Source organism: Chiloscyllium plagiosum, chromosome 29, assembly GCF_004010195.1.
Source record: "Chiloscyllium plagiosum isolate BGI_BamShark_2017 chromosome 29, ASM401019v2, whole genome shotgun sequence".
Classification (NCBI taxonomy): domain Eukaryota; kingdom Metazoa; phylum Chordata; class Chondrichthyes; order Orectolobiformes; family Hemiscylliidae; genus Chiloscyllium; species Chiloscyllium plagiosum.
The window spans coordinates 30,500,011-30,520,421 of NC_057738.1; the positions used below are offsets into that span (position 1 = coordinate 30,500,011).

General features: G+C 36.1%; 1 protein-coding gene across 1 annotated transcript in view; it reads right to left on the reverse strand.

Annotated features, from left to right (window-relative positions):
- Window positions 1-20,411, reverse strand: part of gmds (GDP-mannose 4,6-dehydratase) — a 652,848-nt gene that overhangs the window by 518,353 nt on the left and 114,084 nt on the right. The window contains exons 3-4 of the mRNA XM_043719391.1: window positions 14,131-14,218; window positions 11,899-12,008 (exon numbers count right to left, since the gene is read on the reverse strand). Of these exons, the coding sequence (XP_043575326.1) occupies window positions 11,899-12,008; window positions 14,131-14,218 (198 nt within the window). The remainder of the gene's footprint in view (window positions 1-11,898; window positions 12,009-14,130; window positions 14,219-20,411) is intronic.

Below are 20,411 nucleotides of genomic sequence, written 5' to 3' on the forward strand. Positions count from 1 at the left end.
AAGTCAGCCCGTAGTAGCAATGCCATTAAAGAAGTGGTTCAATGGAACATGTGAATAATGTATACCAATAAAAGTTGAATTATTACAACAATCCTGTTGGAATGATAGAAACTGCATTAATTCTATCAGTTCAAATTCATCAAGCTCAGCAACTCCACCAAGCCACTCTCCAAATGGTACAGAAAATTACTTTAATGTAACTGATAATGTAACACTGAAACAGTACATGTTATTGTATAAATTAATAGTATTCAAAGAATTGTAAGACCTGAAGAAAGTACTACTTCAAAGTTATGATTACTTAAAATTCAAATCAAAATTACTAACTAATTGCCTACATGAGGTCTGTAAGAACAGCTGTCAGTCAGTCACAAATAATTTTCTATAATAGCACTGGTCCACTAGTGTCATAATGTATCCTTGCGTGCTACAAAAGATGCATCATTTTCAACAAATGGCAGGTACTAACTTATCCAGTATAAATAAGTTACAAGTGGCTCTCTTTATAAACCTGCATACTGAACACGTGATAAATAAGATGCTCATTTCTTTTCTCACATTGCAAACAATCTTAGTTTGCTAGTTTGAAAATTGCACAACAAATACAATTTACTAAGTTACAGATTTTACAGAGTAAAATCAGAACAGAGCCACATTTCATAACAAAATATTTATTCTGAATAGTTGTTAGTATAAAGTTACTGATGTTTAGTGCCTCAGGTAAATTAATGGCTTTACAATGTCCTTCAATGCACCTGCCTTGTGCAAGCCTATGAATCTATTTTATGATCAAATGACTAAAATCTATTCAGCAATTTAAAAATCCACTTAAGTAAATGAATGCCAATATTTGTAACTGGGCCTTTACAGTAGTACACCAGATTCTACACATATGCTGGAACTTACACTAACCAAAAGATTTCATATTTACAGTTGCAATGAATACATTTTTTTATTCGTATGAAATGTAAAGTAGAGATACAGTGCAGCTACTGTACCCAATTATTTACCCAACGTAAATACTGAACAATGCTTCCCTATGTCAACCCCATTTAATATTTAAAAATATGTATTTTTAGAAATTTTATTTAACATGTGTTCACCTGGCCTGAAAGATTTCAGCAGATTCATAAAATGAGAAAAATGCAATTTTAAATTCATTTATGAAAATCTTACTATTTATCTGTATTTTACGACTTTTTAGAAGAGCATATCTTTGTCAATAGTCCTACTTTAAATGAAAATTTAGGATGAGGTCTCATCCTAAGTTCCAGCCACTTCTCACATTTCCGTTTTCTCATCTGTGATTTTCCTTAAAGATGATGAATACTTATCATCAGAAATATTGCTTAAAGTAATATATTAAAACATGTTTACAGAAATAGTTAAAGGAATAAGAATGCTAAATAACCTTAGGTTTCTGAAAATTTCTAATGATATTATAAACCTTCAGAGAGTCAGACAAAAAATGCTCCCAACATGTACAGCCATTCCTTTCAAGGCTCACTTAAAATAAATATTTCTTCTTTTTCATCTTGACCCCAAAAAAATCAACTAAACAAAAGGTCACAAGTTTTAATAGTTTGAACTTTGAAAAGAACTGGTGAAATCCCAGTTTCTGAGATTTGTAACATGGTATGACATTCATTACAAAACTGTGCTTTTAAAAAGAAGTTAAACAGCTCTAAAGAAACGCAGAGACAAGAAAGGAAGGAGGCCTATGAACAACACCATTCATGTACAGACCTCATTATGTGCAATTACACACACAAGTTACCATTACAATGCAATCCTTCAGAGATTTTTTTTTTCCAAAGTAACATGTACCAACATGCATAAAACAAAGTCTGTATTTATAAATTTAACATAACACATTTGAAATGTAGCAGTCTAACATGGATGCAATGAAGCAGAATTTTTGGGCTATTAAACTTCAAATACAATGAGAAGTTTTGTTAGGATTTTAAAGACTTTTTTTATTTATCAAAGTGCTCAAGTTTTGCAACATTGAAAGAAAATAACAATTGTAGTGGAACATAAAACATTGAATTATAAGATTTATTCTTTTCAGACTTTGGTAGTCCAAAAGCAAAGTTCAATAGTATAATGTCATTCTTTGTTGAAACCATACTTTACTAATATCACCTTGGTTAAAAAAAAATTTAAAACTCATTGGTAAAATTACATCTCTTTAAACTATAAAAAAATTAAAAGCATATAAAATCATGTAAAATATTCTTGTCCAAATAAACTTGCTCTCACAAAATGATTATGTGCAGTTTCAGAATATTAAAATGTTTCGATTTTAAAAATATCACTTCTTAATTTTGTGGAGTCACAAAAAGTTATATAAATTATTTTTCTAAAGAATAAATAAAATGAAGCTCAATCTAATAATATAAACAAACTATACCCTTGTAAATATTTTACACCGTACAGACTAGCAGTTAAAACTCACAGGAAATTTAAACATTGTTCACAAACTGGTATAAACTGTTGGTTTGATCCTCAATCTGTGTTTATTACTCTTACAGTTCAGCGTTCCCTGGGAAAATATTTCTGTAGTGATACAGTCTTCAAGGGTTTCAATATTTATGGTTTTCTCCTAAATTATCAGATTATTAAGCCAAAAATTGGTTTGTCATGTGATAAACACAGACTTTTGTCAAAGCAATTGAGAATCCAATTGGTCTCTGGAAATGTATTTCTTACACCAAATGAAAATAGCAAAATGTAGTTCATGGCTATGTGGTACAGGTATAAAGGTATAATTTAGTTTAGATACATCTGCTTGACACTTATTCATGGAAACTGTAAAATAACACTACTTACGAATTATTTTTGTTTCTGAAGCCAATTGTTTTCATTGTCTGATTTAAGCCTTCTCCAGAATCAAGCTGTAATTTTATATCTTCAGAACATATCGCCATTGCACTGAGAGCTCACCTGTATACCAGATTCATTATGAAATGACACCAGTCATTATTCAAATAGCAGGTAGCCCAAAATGGATTGTTAAAATCTGCTTGAGTCCTTCATCAAACCTGAGCTTGCATTTGCAGTGTATCAGTTTATCATAATCAATGGATCAGCGTAATAATTTCACCGTATGCCTGTTATTATCATAGTGTAGTTGAAAAGCTCTTATGCAGGCTTGCTCAATATCCTTACAAAAATGTAAAAAGGAGATTGTTAAACTAAATTTTGTCTGCAAACTTTTGATAGTTACTGAATTAGGTAAACTTTAGAAATATTTATGGCCAAGGATAAGCTTGTTAGAAGTGAAAAATATATTTTTTGTTCCACAGGTTCAGTATAATCCAGAAATTAAATTATGTGCTTTACTGGGCATGGTGATGTATTTTGTGACAGCAGTGGTGATGAAAAGGTAATTGAGCTGAGATGTTAATTCAGTTTCTCTCTCCAAGAATGCTGCCCGAGTTGCTGATCATTTACAACATTTTCTGTTTTATTTCAGATTTTTGACATCCTCACATTTGCATTTTCTGTAGTAATTTGTCTCCTTGCATTACAGAAACGTAGGATGGAAATTGATGAGAACATCGAGGGACGTGGCATGTCTGCCAGAAGGAAAAACCAGGAAAACTGGCGAATGAGTCTGACTCATCTTGTAGACTTCAAAATGGACCTGCATTATGACCAGTACATATTACTGCCATTTACTGATTTTTGCCTTTGCTACAAGACTGGCAACACCTCTGTCAATCCACTGAGCCTGTTCCGCCAGTATTTAGATAATAGCTGATATTTACCCTAACTCCATTTATCTGCTTGATTAATCTCAGTTTTGAAATTTTCAACTCACCTAGCATTAACAGCTGTTTGTGGAACAAAAAGTGGTTTCCTGACATCACAGTCCTGAGTTCCCTAGCTTTAAATTAAAGACTAAGACCCCTTGTTCAGGACTCCAGACAAAATAGTTTTTCTCTATCTAAACTACACTATTAAATTCTTTAATCACTATAAATACCTCGAATTGATCACCCCTTAAACTTCTATATTCAAGGCCATATAAACCTAATCTATAAAATCCTTTTTAGCCCAAGGTGTAGTTTAATATATTCATCTACTACAGGAGGATACTTTTGCTGGTTCAGGTTAGTTTAGAGGTTTTTCACTGCTGAAGTGTATGAATTGAGTTTCATTCATTCTACCTACTCATTATGGTAGTTGTCTATAAATATAGCTGGAATGCCAAAAGAAAACTATCCCAAGTTTTACGTTAATTGTACATATATTTATTTTAAAAAATAGACTTAGATCCATTATCCCATCGATATAAAGAACACGAAAATTCTGGAAACCTAACAAAATTACATTGAAAATAATTTTTAAGAAGTTGGTCAAGCTGCCAACTTTTGAGAACATACCAAAGTTAAAATTAACTAAACATTATAAAAATCAGCAGAGAAAGACCTACAAAATGAAACATTACTAATATAATTACAGTAATTATCCTAATACTACCTTCTAAGCTTAACTGCTCAATTTTAATAATATTTAAAAATTCTCTGTCCCAGAAAAAGATCATCACATGAAGAGTTACAGAGATCAAAAAGTTTAAACTAAGTATAGTTTAAGTAGAAGGAAATTCAAAGAGTTATACATGTCCCAAAATGTTAATAGTGAAATGATTCCACACAAAAGGCTGTAAAGGTTCAGACGGCACCAAATAATATGAACTAAAATTATAAGTAGTACCAATAAGAGATCAACAAACCCTTCAAAAAATATTACATTATTACTTGTCTGTGAACATCTGCACTTCAGTTAAATCTCCCATTTTACTCAAACCAAAAAAAATCATGAAAATTAAGAGTAAAAACTTTCCTCTACCCCAAAGAATCAACATGTTTTGTATTTTAAATTGTATAGTAAGATAACCTGTCAAACAGTACATACAAAATGTGGATTACACCTGCTAAAACACTGTCTTCTTAAAAATTAACTTGATATCATCCAGTTACTTGCCACTTGTACTTTGCATACAAAATTGTACCAAGTCAGAAGTTGTTCCTGCCTTAGCTACAGTACATTAGTTTGACAAAAATCTAGTTAACTACAATTTCAGTGTCCACAGAGCAGGTCTACATGAAACTTGAATTGTTTTCCAAACAGACTAACTGAACTCAATCATTCTTACATGCTTCTGCTTTTGTCTTGAAATCTCAATGCTGCATTTTCAATTTTATATTTAAAACATTCTAGAAAGAAACATCAGATTATTTTAATAAAAATATCTTTATTTCAAACAATTTTCATTATAAAATTGAAATGAAAACAAACACTCCTAATTGCATCACTATTGTTTTCAGACGATGTTCCACATGTTATTTTAACGAGTAATAAAGATGGCTCCTTAACATTCCATTTCAAATAATGAATAACTCAAGTTTCAAATATTCAACTTACACCAAAATTTAGACTTTATCTACAAGGACAATATATCCCATTGTAATGTTTTCTGATTAAAGTAAATCAAACTATAACACTACTCAGCCGCAGAAACTCAAAAATACATGTTCACAGCTCTGTGCACTGAAACCACCTGTGGAAAACTATGGTTACTGCTTTAATGCTACAAACACAAATATATGGAGCATAATTCATAATTACTAACTCATCATCGTGTTGCCAGTCTCTTTACAAGGAATAATTAGATTCCTTATGAACTGCACGACACAAAGAGACCTGAAACAAGCTTTGTCCATTTTTGTCATCATAATGCAAAGGGCAGCAGTAAAGCTTTTCTGAAATGCTGGCAGAGATTTGTTTGAGACAAGCGAATATTCCCAAGACTTGCATGCCTGATTCATGGGCTGACATTTCCTTTTTAACCTTGCTAGACTGAAAACTACGCATACTGGCCAAACCATACCGTAACCTGAGGCAGCCCTATGTTTTCAGTAACAGAACGTTCCACAACTATTTCCTATAAATATATTGTCTTGCCAATTTGACCTCTTAAAACTAGGACTTTCTTCCAGTTAGGCTCAATTATAAACCAATATCAGTTCTGCAAGCAGGTTTGCAGAGAAAGCAAACACAGAATCTCAAATATAGAAACATCATAAAAATTGCAGAATCCCACCTGCTTTTTATATGCCATCTTATCTTCAATAGTATTATAAATCCAGCCTGTCTGATTTAATCGATGTCAGGAATAATATAAATTCAGTGTAGAATCGATAAACTAAAAGTGTAGTTTGATGTTTCTGCACAGTAGTCAGTATATACATCATAGCTAGCTTAATGATGCATGGCACTCTGCTGCCATCTGTCTATTGAGAAAGGAAATTAATAACTGTGTTCAGATAGAAATGATGCTGTTATTTCTACAGTAATCAAGTGTTTACAAAATGTAATTTCCTGAAAAAAGCAGAAATAATATGTTCATGTTAAAGAGATCACTGTACATGGGCTTGCAAATAAAACCAAGTCAAGCACTTGAATTATGACTCCATTAGGATTACCCATATATAGCTCTGTTAAGATACACTGTTTTTCTTTTAATTCCTTTGTCAATTAAACGCAATGACATAAATTTCGTTAGTTTACACTGATCTTTTAACAATACAATTTGCCCAGAATCAACTAAACCACTGTAAATCCACATGCTGCAATCTTCTACACTGGTTATACACCAAGTTTGGTCCCAGATCCAATTAATTACTAAGATAAGTTTCCACTCATTAGACGTTCAGGTCATTGAAGTACAATGGCATCAATAAGTGCCTTTTAAAGATTTCTATAATATTAAAAAAGGTTTGACTTACAACTTCAGCAAAACTAATGAAATCATGAATAATTTTAAAAGGCATTTTCAATGATTTAAAATGTGGGTACTTATAGGCAGGTTAAGTTACTTGTGCTGAAAATGAGTAATTTTGTGATAAAGCCATTTTCTGTTTTATTAATAAATCTGCAACAGATTGCCCCTATGAAATAAATCAAGGAATATATCTGAATGGCTGTAAGGAAGAAATAATTACATTCTGAAACACTGTCAAATTGCGCTGGCTTATGGAAAATGTCATGTTTGTGATTATGGGTGAGTGGAAACTGAAAAGAAAAAAACTTCAACTCTCCTGCTGAACTTTGAATTGTACCCTGGCATCTTATACCTCACTCAAGCCAGCAAATGTGCCCCCATTTAAAATATCATTTGAAAGAAAGAACTCTACTAGTGCACTGTTTTCTCAATATTATTGAGAAATATATTTCCCGAAGTGAGATCTGAACTCATAATGAATTATAGGTGAGCAAGTTACCATATAGCTATCGCTGATAGGTAATGACACAGAATCTTGGAATTGTTATAGCACAGAAGGAACTGGAACCATCCTCATGAACTTCTTTTGCAGTTTCTTCAACTCATTCACACCCTTCTGAAAGTGTGACACACAGAACCATATTTAATACTCTGGCTGATGTATAACTAGTATCCTATACAAGTGCAGCACATCTTCCTTGCTACTGTATTCTATGCCCTTACTGATAAAGCCTGGGATACTGTCATGCTTTATTAACTGCTTCCTCTCCCTGTCCTGCCACTCCTGGTATTTAATGCAGATGTGCACATCCTTTAGGGTAGTGCCCTTTATTTCATCACTGCCTCTCCATGGTCTTCCAGAATCTGGTAAAACATTTCCTCTCTAATCATCATAGGAATATCTACAATTGTTTTTTTTGTTCCAATCATCATACATCTTTGAAATGAGCCCAAAGGTTACTGGTATGAAGTGGCACAAGCCAGGAACAGGGGAATATTCTTACAACTTCAGAACAGTGATCAAGGTGTCCTTACCCATTCCTCCAATGGGGCATCATGGTAATGACACAAGTCACCATTCTAAACCTCTACTTCACCTCCCCATGGATAACAGAAGTCAGTCACTGTGGAGAAGGAAGAAGAATTTGGAGAAGCGATTAAGAGTGATGGGCTGGGAGTGGGTAGCAGTGAAACAGTAAAAGAGTCCAAAGGAACTAGAGAACACACACCCTAGCTTTGTCTTACAAATGATCTCAAATGAACTGCCAGTTAAAGGGCTGACAAAGTCATAGCTTCACACACCTTTTGATTTTTCCTAGCACTGCACCTTCCTTCACAGTCCCCCACCCAGCCCTGAAACACCCCAACCATCCCCTCCCATGGAAAATCAAACATAACTGGTTATCTTCAACTCAGGAAGCATCCCAGAGGTTTTGATGAACATTAGACCCCTCTATATTTTCAAGATGGCTCTCAGCAGGCTCTATGCTGGTGGCCAGGATGGGTGAAGAGCCTGTTTCCACTCATTTAATTGAATATAAGACTCTGCCAGGGGAAACCTGCAGGAAAGAAATGCTTCCCATGCAAATAACTCAGAAAAAGGTAGCAGTTTTTTTCATTTTAGGTTGGAAGCAAAGTTAATATGGTCAAATTACTTATAATCCGATCTATGATTTGCATTCTGGAGATTAAACACAATGATAAATCAACAATGAGAAAGTGATCAAATAAAATGACAAATATAAAATTATAACAGACAGAAAGAGAGGGGTTAAACTGGAACCTCTAAGAAAAATTAAACTCAATGTATGCAGGTTAGACTAAGCCCTTCTATATATTTTTTAATAAGAGGGTTATGCAAGGAGCTGTTGTGTAAGCTTCCTTTCTAAACTAGTTAAATTTCCAGACAGTCATACAATCTGTTCCAGAGAGATTATATCTGGTCATTGAGGAGGTGCATGCAATGTATTAATGGAAACATTAAAACATCTTTCTTTTAATTTGAAATATCAAACTTAAATTGAAAAATGAAGGACATGTATGCCAATACAGAAAAATGAAAAAAGCTGAGTAATGACTTCACAAACAAGAACAGCCCTGATTGTAGGTCTATAACATGTAGTTACATTAACAATAAGGTAGGCCAATGGTTTATCTTAATATAAGTACAAATACAATCAATATTCCATCATTTGTTTATTAAACGTGTACAGGAGTTTCCAGTCTCATCTTGCAATAAAATTGCATATTTATACTTCCCTTGGGGTAAGTATCTCTATTGTTTGCACAAATATTACAGTTAAGGAACATGAAAGTACTTTCTCTTCTCTTTTTACTTAATTGACACTATATGTATTATTTGCCCACTACTTCATAAGTTACTCTGGTACTCCTCAATCTCTCTGCTATTTTCACAAACGTAAGCAGGAACCTGGCTTTAAATCTTTCACAAGACTAATCCAAAGTCAGCCATCCAAAGACTGTGCGCTTACCAGACCAGTTATTTTTCCGCAATAGCATTTAGTTTATGTCTAGCACTTGTTCTCCTGATACGATGGACACAGCCAGAAAGTTCCCCTTCTAAGCAATTAATGGTTCTAACCATGTCTTACTATTCCATTCTGAAGGAATGCAATACTCTAAAAGGACTTACTTTTATTGTTTGATTAACTAGACGCTTACTATATAAATTATATCCCAGCACGTTGAACAAAATAAATGGTAACACATAAAAAGGAACTTCAACTTAATATTATGCTGAGTATTCCTGTCATAGGTTTTGAAGAAATAGATTTGAGAGGTAAATTTTATACTTCACAATGACATGTGTTTATACTTCTATGAAAATTATGCTCCTACAGTACTGTAATCACATTGCAGGAGTCACTTCTATCTTCATGTGTTTCCTATAGGAAGCAAGGCTAATTTCCTATTATTTTACTTTCCTACTTTCCGAATGGGCTACTTTTAATTAACTGGAAGTGAGAGATTCATAGAGCATTGTAGATTCTGGGAGAAAGCAGCCAACACAAATATATACATGTACAAATATTGCAGACGAACGTTCCATTGATGGAATCTTCTCTGAAGTCAAACTTAGAAGTCATATGTCACACACAAAACATACAAATGACACTGGAGGCAAAAGCATAACATTAAGAGATAAGCAGTCATTTTGTATCAGAACTCCAATTCAAAGATTTTCGCTTAATAGGAGGAATATTTTATATAGATTATCCTTCAATGATAATTTACATTGTTAAGGTTAAGTAAATCATAGAGTCACAGAAACATAGAGATGTACAGCATGGAAACAGACCCTTCAGTCCAACTTGTCCATGCCAACCAGATATTCCACCATAAACTAGTCCCTCTAAACCCTTCCTTTTCATATACCCATCCAGATGCCTTTTAAATGTTGCAATTGTACTAGCTACCACATTTCCTCTGGCAGCTCATTCCATACTCTTACCACCCTCTGCATGAAGAAGTTGCCCCTTAGGTCTCTTTTATATCTTTCCCCTTTCACCCTAAACCTATGCCTTCTGGTTCTCGACTCCTCCACCCCAGGGAAAATACCTTGCCTGTTTACCCTATCCATGCCCTTCATAAAGTTATAAACTTCGAATAAGGTCACCCCCCAGCCTCTGACGCTCCAGTGAAAACAGCCCTATCCTATTCAACCTCTCCCTATAGCTGAAATCCTCCAACCTTGACCATATCCTTGTAAATCTTTTCTGAATCCTTTCAAGTTTTACAACATCCTTCCGATAGGAAGGAGACTGGAAATGCGTGCTATATTCCAAAAGTGGCCTAACCAATGTCCTATACATCCACAACATGACCTCCCAACTCCTATTCTTAATACTGTGACCAATAAAGGAAAGCATACCAAACACCTTCTTCACTATCCTATCTACCTGGAGAGGATAATGCATTTTTGCATTAGATATAACTGTTGCCATTGAAGTACAGATGTGAAGAACATCAAACACACTTATTGCAAATTATCCTTCTGCGTGCAGAGCATCAATCATTAACTTCTTTATCTAAACACTTCTCTTTTGAACATACAGCTCTTGCTGATTGTCGTCAGCTACAATACAATCACAAATTATTTTAATTACATACAGTGTACAAAACATTTTACAATTAGTGATTGTTTTTACTAAACGGTGGATATATGAAAACTAATTTCACATTGTGACAATAGTGCTTATGTGTGCTGCTGTGCTGGTGTCGCCTGTCAATGGTTGGTGGTTCTAGTTATGCAAAAATTTACCCTTCCGTCAAACAGCCCTATCTCACTTTATAACCACTGAGGAACAGATATTAATGGCCACAAAGTTGAGGCCAAACATCATGTCAAAACATCAAGTTATACAAAAACATACCCAGAGTTTAACAGCTTAAAAAAGGAAGAGAAAAATTAGAAAAAAAAATTTACCTTCTACATCTGTATTTATGTTCTAATGTGCTTCATGTTGTAGTTTTTTGCATCAGTTAAATTTACCTGTGTCCATCAACACAATTAGACATAAAAATAGAAAATGCTGGAAATACTCAATACATCAGGCAGCATCTGTGGAAACAGGAACAGAATTAATTTTTCAGATTCAAACATACAAAACTGGAGAGACTCAGCAGGTCCAGCAGCATCTGTGAGAGAGAAAAATAAGGTTAATGTTTCAAGTATGGTTCTGAAGAAGAGTCATACCAGACACAAAATGTTAACTCTATTTTTCTCTCCAGAGATGCTTCCAAATCTGCTGAGTTTCTTCAATGTTTCGTGTTTGTTTCAGACTTCCAGCATCCACAATATTTTGTCTTAATTTTTCTGAATCACTAAATTCTCATCAGAGTTCTGACAAATGATCATGGACCTGACACAGAAGCTGTCTGACTCTCTCAGTATTTCCAGGATTTTCTACTTTTATGTCACATTTTCAACATCAACAATGTTTTGCTTCTGCATTAGCTCAAACAAAGAGCTCCTTTATTATCTAAACACCACAGATTGCTCAATGTTTTATATGCATGCCTATATGTTAACTTCCTAGGTATGAAAAAAAAGTGAAGAAAATATATTCCTCAAAATTACTTACTTTAACATGGCTCTGTGCACCCAGGTTATAGATTTCAGTGGGTTTCACTTCGTTAATGATCTTAACTAGACATGTGCTATCTGTGAGGTCTCCATAGTGCAGCCGCATATCTGTAAATTGAAACTCAAGTTTATCAAATCACTGGGAAAAGAGAACGAACATTCTCCAAACCATTGTCATTGAAGTCAAACTAAAATTTGGTCTGGCTGTGTAAAAGAAATTTGGTTTTGTATTACTCCATGTTAATGAAATCATAAAAAATAACACAAAACTACATTAATTTTCTACAGAAATTTCAAATGCCATAAAACATCCAATCAGTTTAATGGTTGTGAAGTCAATGACATTGTCTCTTTATTGTTAGTATAATTTTTAAAAAAATAATTAAGATAATTAAGACATGAAACGAAAATGCAAGGTTGACAGGGACATTCAAAACTTGGAAGTCAATACTTTACCAACCAATGGGAACCAAAGATAACAAAAGTTTAATTTATTAACACATATTTGCAATTTTATGGAGAAACTGGAAAATTAAGATCATAGACAACTTAATGTCTCAACTTAACACCAGTAAATAATCAGTAGTCGGATATCTTACAGGCAATGACGAAGGGCAAAAACGTTGGACCAGAGCAAGTTCGCAGTTTGATTAGTTTCTCCACTTCCTGTTTATTAATTTACAATATTTTCTCTTTTCACTCTTCCATTGTTCTAAAGGCTCATATTTTCACTTTCTTCCACAGAAGTATTGAATAGTGTCCATAAACTGTTGCCTGTTGCCCAAAGATGAACCACAGACATAACTGGATAATTTCATTGGATACTAGCACAGCGGTTGTACAACAGCAACTCATGATGTCACCACAATTTGAAAACACTCAGCCCATTTTAAATATAGAGTCATAGTCATAGAAATGTACAGCATAGAAACAGACCCTTTGGTCCAACCTGTCCATGCCGACCAGATATCCCAACCCAATCTAGTCCCACCTGTCAGCACCCGGCCCATATCCCTCCAAACCCTTCCTATTCATATACCCATCCAAATGCCTCTATGTTGGAGATTATAAGAATCATCAAATTAAAACGTAATTTGTTGCAATGTTAAAATTTCAGCTACATTCTTAATATAGGGCAAAATCTTCTGCTGTCACTAATAGCAAGTTTGAAATTGGGTGGGCCATTTATTTGAGTGGGATGGCAGTGTACCTGAACCCACCCTCCAACTTCCATCAATTGTGGAGGAAGGTCACATCTCTCAGCCAATAAAGTGACCCGGACTGAACCTCATAGCACTTGCTGCAGACAGGCCTGTGGCAGCTGAAATCACGCCAGCTTGTCACTCCCCAGGTAAGCTGGAGGTGAGGGGGGACAGGTTCACGAAAACAAATGCACAGTGTCTGATCAAGGTAATGGACACTAGGGGAGAGGGAAGCAATTGAGAGCTCCTTACCTCCAACTCCCCTACCATGCCTGTCCCATGATCCCAAACTGAAAACCCCACCCTCAACATTACTTACCTCTGGCCGGAGCTGTTCTGTACTCTTGGGACTTCAGCACCCATTCTTCCTGCACCAGCCATAGCCTCGCCACTGCTGAGAACAAAGGCTGCCAGGCTCAGATTGACCAGCATCCCTCTAAGGAGCATTTCCACATCCCAGGAACATGATTCCAGGAGAAGACCTCACCACTGCTGGTGGTGATTCAGTAGACCCTCCCAAAAGAGGCAGCATGAGTCTCTCCAGCCAACAGGCAGGACTCCCAACACAAGATTTTCCCTATAATAGTTTCTCCAATAAAGCATTCAATAAGAATCCATCAGGGTAATTAATTGAATAAGCTTTATGTCTTGAACTTCAAGAATATGAAAGAGCTCAATAAAATATTTCATAAAATTATTGACAATTAAGTGGAAAATTATTCAGTGTTGAAAGGTAACTGTACCAATTAGGATCTGCACCTGTGCATAGCTATACATAACTATAATTGTCTAAAAAGGTGTGAAGATTTATAACCCTAATCAAAACTGTGTACAGATAGAAATACAAAAAGAAAATCAAAATGTGCTTTGAAAGCTTCCCATCATCAAATTAGATGCTTATAATTGACAAAATAAAGCTAGTTTTTAGGATAGCCATGTAGACAGCTGAAGACAAAAAAGAAAGTAAGTTCAGAATTCAGTTTAATAGAAAGAGGAGATTGTCAAGCGATGTATAAGGACGAACTTACTTCCTTCTAAGTGTGTGCGAGGATTCTTGTACAAGTGCTCTATACGCCCAGTGTTGAAAGAACTAGATCGGCGTATGATGCCATGCACCTGAGAAGAATCATACAAAAAGAAACATTAAGTTTAGCCCTCATTTATTAAATCTAATTTTCAGACCTAAAATAACTTAAGAGTTCATAAGACAAAATGTGCAGGAGGAACAGAACATCTTCTACTAGACTAATAAATACCAGAGTGTTGTTAAAACAAACACAATTCATAAAATAGCTCATTGATCTCGCAAAAGCAAATAATAGCAATCAAAACTAAGTGCTTGCATCTTCATGAAAAGCTGTTTTCAGCATTCAGGTATGATGTGTTGTGTTGTTATATAGATCATTATAGAACTTATTTGCTTAGTTAGGTGTTAGACACTTTTAGAATGCCAATCATGCTCAACAGTCTCCAAATCAAACGACTGAGAAATTACAAGTTATTTTTTCTGGCATTCTCACCCTAAACGTCCCTGCCTGCACATTTCTCTCCTGTAAGTTGTTCCTTAACATTTATCCTTTTGACAAAGTCTTTGCTGACCTATCTCAAGTGTTAAATTCAGCTGATAAAAATCCTGTAAAATTTAAAAATCACACAACACCAGATTATAGTCCAACAGGTTTATTTGGAAGTACAAGCTTTCAGAAAACTGCTCCTTCGCCAGGTAGCTAGTGGGGCAGGATCATAGGACAGAATTGAAAGTAAAAGATCAAGTGTCATACAACTGATGCGAAGTACTGAACAAACCTAGATTGTTGTTAAGTCTTTAATCACTTAGAATGGGGTTGCAGGTTTTGAGCAATTAATATGTAATTCCCAGATCTTCTTTCAAGTCACAGTCCCGAGATAACTTAAGGTTTGATAACAAAAAAAGGTGACATCTCAGCTCAGACAATGCATTAAAGATGGGAGGTTAGAGTCTGTCTGTATCCCAACCTTAAGTCAGACTGGTTCTATTTCCAAAGTAGGAATTTATAAAATGTCACATGGACTGTCTGCCTACAAACAGTGTGCTTTTTGAACAAAATAGAATGTATCTGCAAAGACATATCTGCAAATGCAAATTCACCCCACAGGCGCGCGTGTGTGTGTTGGTGGGGGGAAGAGAGAGGGAGAGTGTGTATGATTGTGTGTACATACTTGATAGTGTGCGCGGCTATGAAGGAGTGTATGCCTGTGAGTACGGGCATGTCTGTGGGGGAGGTGTGTGTGTGTGTGTGTGTGTGTGCGTGCGCGTGTGCGTGTGCGTGTGCGTGTGCGTGTATAGTGTGGTGAGGTCACCTTTTGTGTGACTTGAATCCAAGATTCCAGTTGAGTCCACCTTCATGGGCTATTAGCCTTTGTTCAGCAACTCTGCATTGTTGTGCATCCCAAAGTCCATCTTGGAAGACAGTCACCTGAAGATCCAAGGCCAACAGTCCTTGACCACTGAAGTGTTTCCCAACTGGGAGGGAACATTCCGATCTGGCGATTGTTGTGCGGCGTCCATTCTTTCATCGTCATAGTGTCTGCTTGGTCTCGCTAGGGTACCATGCCCAGATCTTCGGGTGACTGTCCTCCAAGGCAAAATTTGGGATACACAACAATGCAGAGTCACCGAGCAGAGGCTATTAGCCAAGTTTGGTACCCATGAGGATGGCCTCCACCGGGACTTTGGGTTCATGTCACACTACAGGTGACCCCACTACCCAATACACTCTCACACACACTCACACCCTTTCACGGGCATATACTCCGTCATACTCACGCACACATACACAATCATACACTCTCTCCCTCTCTCCCCCCATCCCCTGACACACACATACACACCTATGGGGTGAATTTGCATTTGCAGATTTGTCTTTGCAGATACATTCTATTTTGTTTTAAAGGCACATTATCTGTCGGCAGTCAGCCCATGTGACATTTTATAAATTCCTACTTTGGAAATAGAGCCAGTCTGACTCAAGCTTGAGATACAGACAGACTCTAACCTCACACCTTTAATGCTGAGCTGAGATATCACCTTTTTTGTTCTCAAACCTTAAGTTATCTCAGGACTGTGACTTGAAAGAAGTTCTGGGATTTACATATTAATCACTCAAAATTCCCACTCTAAGCAATTAAAGACTTAACAACAGTCCAGGTTTGTTCAATACATCACATTTTGATCTTTTACTATAAATTCTGTGCCCTATAATCCTGCCCCACTCGCTACCTGACAAAGGAGCAATGCTCCGAAAGCTTGTTCTTCCAAATAAATCTGTTGGAGTCTAACCTGGTGTTGTGTGATTTTTTAACTTTGTCCACCCCAGTCCAGCACCAGCACCTCCACATCATGGCAATCCTGTAAAACACCCAAGGATATCATACAGCACTATGGGTGGTTTCCATACGCATGATGTTATTATTGTTGGTATTATTGATCGTGCATAATTTCTGATAAGATTGTATCACCACATACCTCAGCCCAAAAAAGTCTGGCCAATTCAACACAATCTTGCACGAGTATTGTCTGAATCAATCTCTACATATTCCTTGTGGTTATCCACAGGCATGAACCTAAGGCCAATAGCCAAGTTTTAGGCTGGCATGGGGCAAGCAGACAAAGAACACGGAGTAAAAATGAGGAGTTCAGTTTTATAAGACTCTGGTGCAAGTACTAGGTTAGGAAGGAGTGGTGCCTTATACAAAGTAGAACCAACATGTAAGGTGAGAAAATAAATACAGCATCATTTAACAGTAAGGAAGGATCTTTCAAACAGTGGCCAGACATCTTTCAGTTTCACATAAGGTTTGAGAAACAGAAGGAATGCATATAAATCAAGTTAAATTTAAATAAGACTGACCTAGAAGCAATAAATTAAAAAATCTTAGGTTGAGGTGTGGTTTTAATGGATGCACTATAACAGTGGGAACTATTCAAAGTAATATTTAATGTAATATTAGCCAAATACAAACCTCTCAACAGCAAATGTTCTTCACACAGGGTAAAGCAATTATATGAGATAAGATATAGTGGCAAGTTAAAGTAAATGACTTACACAAATGCAAAAAGTGGCAATCCAATGAACTGAGAGAAATGCAAAAGGTAAAAAATGGCGATGAAGAAAACATTATCAACTTTCAAAAAAAAGGAAGAGTTTTCTTAATTACCTTTTAATATAGTCCATTAGCTTTTAGTGATTTCTGTACTTGGATCATAAAATCTTACCGTTCCTTCATTGATGATATTGAAAATACTCAAATCTCTTTGGTCCAAAGTGGATGACTTCACACTTTCCCATACTGAAATGCATCTGTCCAATCATTGTCTAATCACTTTAGCTGCCAATATTTGTTCTGCATATGACTACATGGCTCACTATATCTTCTATTTTAGCACTGGACGTTCATCAACAAGATGGGAATTGTAAGTCATGCTCCTGTCCTGGCAATACCGCCCACACTCTTTTCATCCGAGGGTAGCAGGGTCAGGATGTACTCAGGCCCACAGCATCCCAAAGCAGGAAGGAGATAGAAACAAAGGCTGGTGGGTTAGAAGACTCACCTCAATTCCCTGAGTCGTAGGCCCACTGCTGTGCTTAAATATTAGGCACTTTGGCCCTGACCTCACACCCTGCTTTACGCTCCCAGGCCCCCTACCTCCTTTTACCTACACTATGTGTTCTATTACATAACCAATTTCTTACCGAAGAGAAAGATTTCCTCCAATTTCATGAACTTGCATTTTCTTATGTGAAATAGTGTCAAAAGCTTTCTGAAAGTCCATACAGATAATATGATAACATCGAAAATTAAGACTCAGATGGTTTTATTTTTCAGACCTGGGGGTTAAATTTGAAAAAAGACTGGTAAATAAGATTGATTGAGTTGAACTGCAGATGACTTTAACTAACTGAAGGGACAGCACATGCAATAGGTTTAGTGGCCTAGGTATGACTAGTACATTGTTTTTTATTTATTCAAGGGATGTGGGTATTGCCTGCTAAGCTAGTGTTTATTACCCATCCCTAATCCCAGTTAATAGACTCCAGCTATGGGGCTGGAGTCACATGTAGGTCAGGTATCGTTGGCAGTTTATTGTCATAAAGGACATTAGAGAATCAGATGAGTTTTTCCTGACAATTGACAATGGCTTCATGCTCACCATTAGACTCTTCATTCCAGAGTTTTTAAATTGAATTCAAGTCCACCATTTGTCATCGCGAGATTTGAACCCAGAACATTAGCTGAGTCTCTGGATTGATGATTTAGTTCTAAATTACAGGGACATTACCTCCCTGTAATTTAGACCTGCACTTTCTTAGCTTACAGTTCTTTTCCAAAGCTGCATTATATAAGTTCAAAATACTCCACAAACTTGAATCGTAGAATGATGCTGCACAGATGGAGACCATTCAGCCCAATGAGTACGTACTTTCCCTTCAGATACTTATTCTTTTGAATGTTAATATAAAAATCTGTTAACAAACATTTATTTTAAACAAAGTGAATTGTCCCACTTTGAATAAGTATCTTATATTTTAATTATGTGGCTATGAACTCTTCTACCATTGGAAACACTTTATCTTTCATACTTATCAAAACTCTTTGTGAACTGCAAATAATCGAACTTCCCTATTTCAAGAAGAAAACATTCTGTTGCACCAGTTTTGTCACATTACTGAAGTCCTACATTCCTTGTGCCAGTCAAATGAATCGCCTTCGGACTTTAAGGCACTGATATACTCCTTCGAGTTTAGTACCCAATGATTACCTGAGGCCTAACAAGTAACTCCAAAGTATTCTAGTACTTTTGTTTTAGTACACTGTGCTTCTTTTTATTAAGCCAGAGATTCTTTTTATAAAGAGACAACCATATCAACTTGTCCTTCCATCTTTAATGTTAGTATGCCAGATGTCTGTGTTCCTATTTCCTTTTAAGATTCTCACTGAACTCATATTTCTTTCCACAATCATCAATATGTATGACTTCAGACTTGTCTTAAATTTGACCTGCCATGTACCTGCTCATTTTAACAATCTATATATCATCCCCAAAGGTTTGTTACTGATCCCCTCACCGGTTACTACATTCTTAAGTAGTACACCATTTGCAAACCTAGAAATTATGCCCTGTATACCTAAATCAAGGTATTAATATATATCAAAAAGAGTACTACACTTCATAATGAGAGACAACATTGCAAAAATGTTTTTGGTGCTAGTATCTGCTTTCTGTCACTTAGCTAATTTTAATATTCATGGCTGCCCTTTCATGCCAGTTTCCCAATAAATCTTCCATTTGTTACTTTCTCAAATGCCTGTTCAAAGTCCATATACACATTAGTAGCATTATCCGTATAAACGTTCTCCAGTACTTAGCAAAGAACTCAGTAATGTTAGTCAAACATAAAAAAACACTAAAATAAAAGCAAAACACTGCAGCTACTGGTGATCTGAAATAAAAACCTGAAGTAGAGTATAGAACTTATGGAGCTTATTCAAGGAAAAGTTCCTGTGTGTCCTAGATAAGTATGTACCTGTCAGGCAGGGAGGAAGTTGTAGAGCGTGGGAGCCGTGGTTTACGAAGGAAGTGGAATCTCTGGTCAAGAGGAAGAAGGCAGCTTATGTTAGGATGAGATGTGAAGGCTCAGTTAGGGCGCTTGAGGGTTACAAGGTAGCCAGGAAAGACCTGAAGAGAGAGTCAGAAGAGCCAGGAGGAGAGATGAGAAGTTATTGGCGGATAGGATCAGGGTAAACCCTAAGGCTTTCTATAGGTATTTAAGGAATAAAAGAATGACGAGAGTAAGATTCGGGCCAATCAACGATAATAGTGGGGAGTTGTGTGTGGAGTCAGAGGAGATAGGGGAAGCACTAAATGAATATTTTTCGACAATATTCACCCTAAAAAATGACAATGTTGTCGAGGAGAATACTGAGATACAGGCTACTAGACTAGATGGGATTGAGGTTCACAAGGAAGAGGTATTAGAAATCCTGCAGAGTGTGAAAATAGATAAGTCCCCTAGGCTGGATGGGATTTATCCTAGGATTCCTTGGGAAGCCAGGGAGGAGATTGTTGAGCCTTTGGCATTGATCTTTAAATTGTCATTGTTTATAGGAATAGTGCCAGAAGACTGGAGGATAGCAAATGTGGTTCCCCTGTTCAAGAAGGGGAGTAGAGATGACCCTGGTGATTATAGACCAGTGAGCCTTACTTTAGCTATTGGCAAAGTGTTGTAAAAGGTTATAAGAGATAGGATTGATAATCATCTAGAAAAGA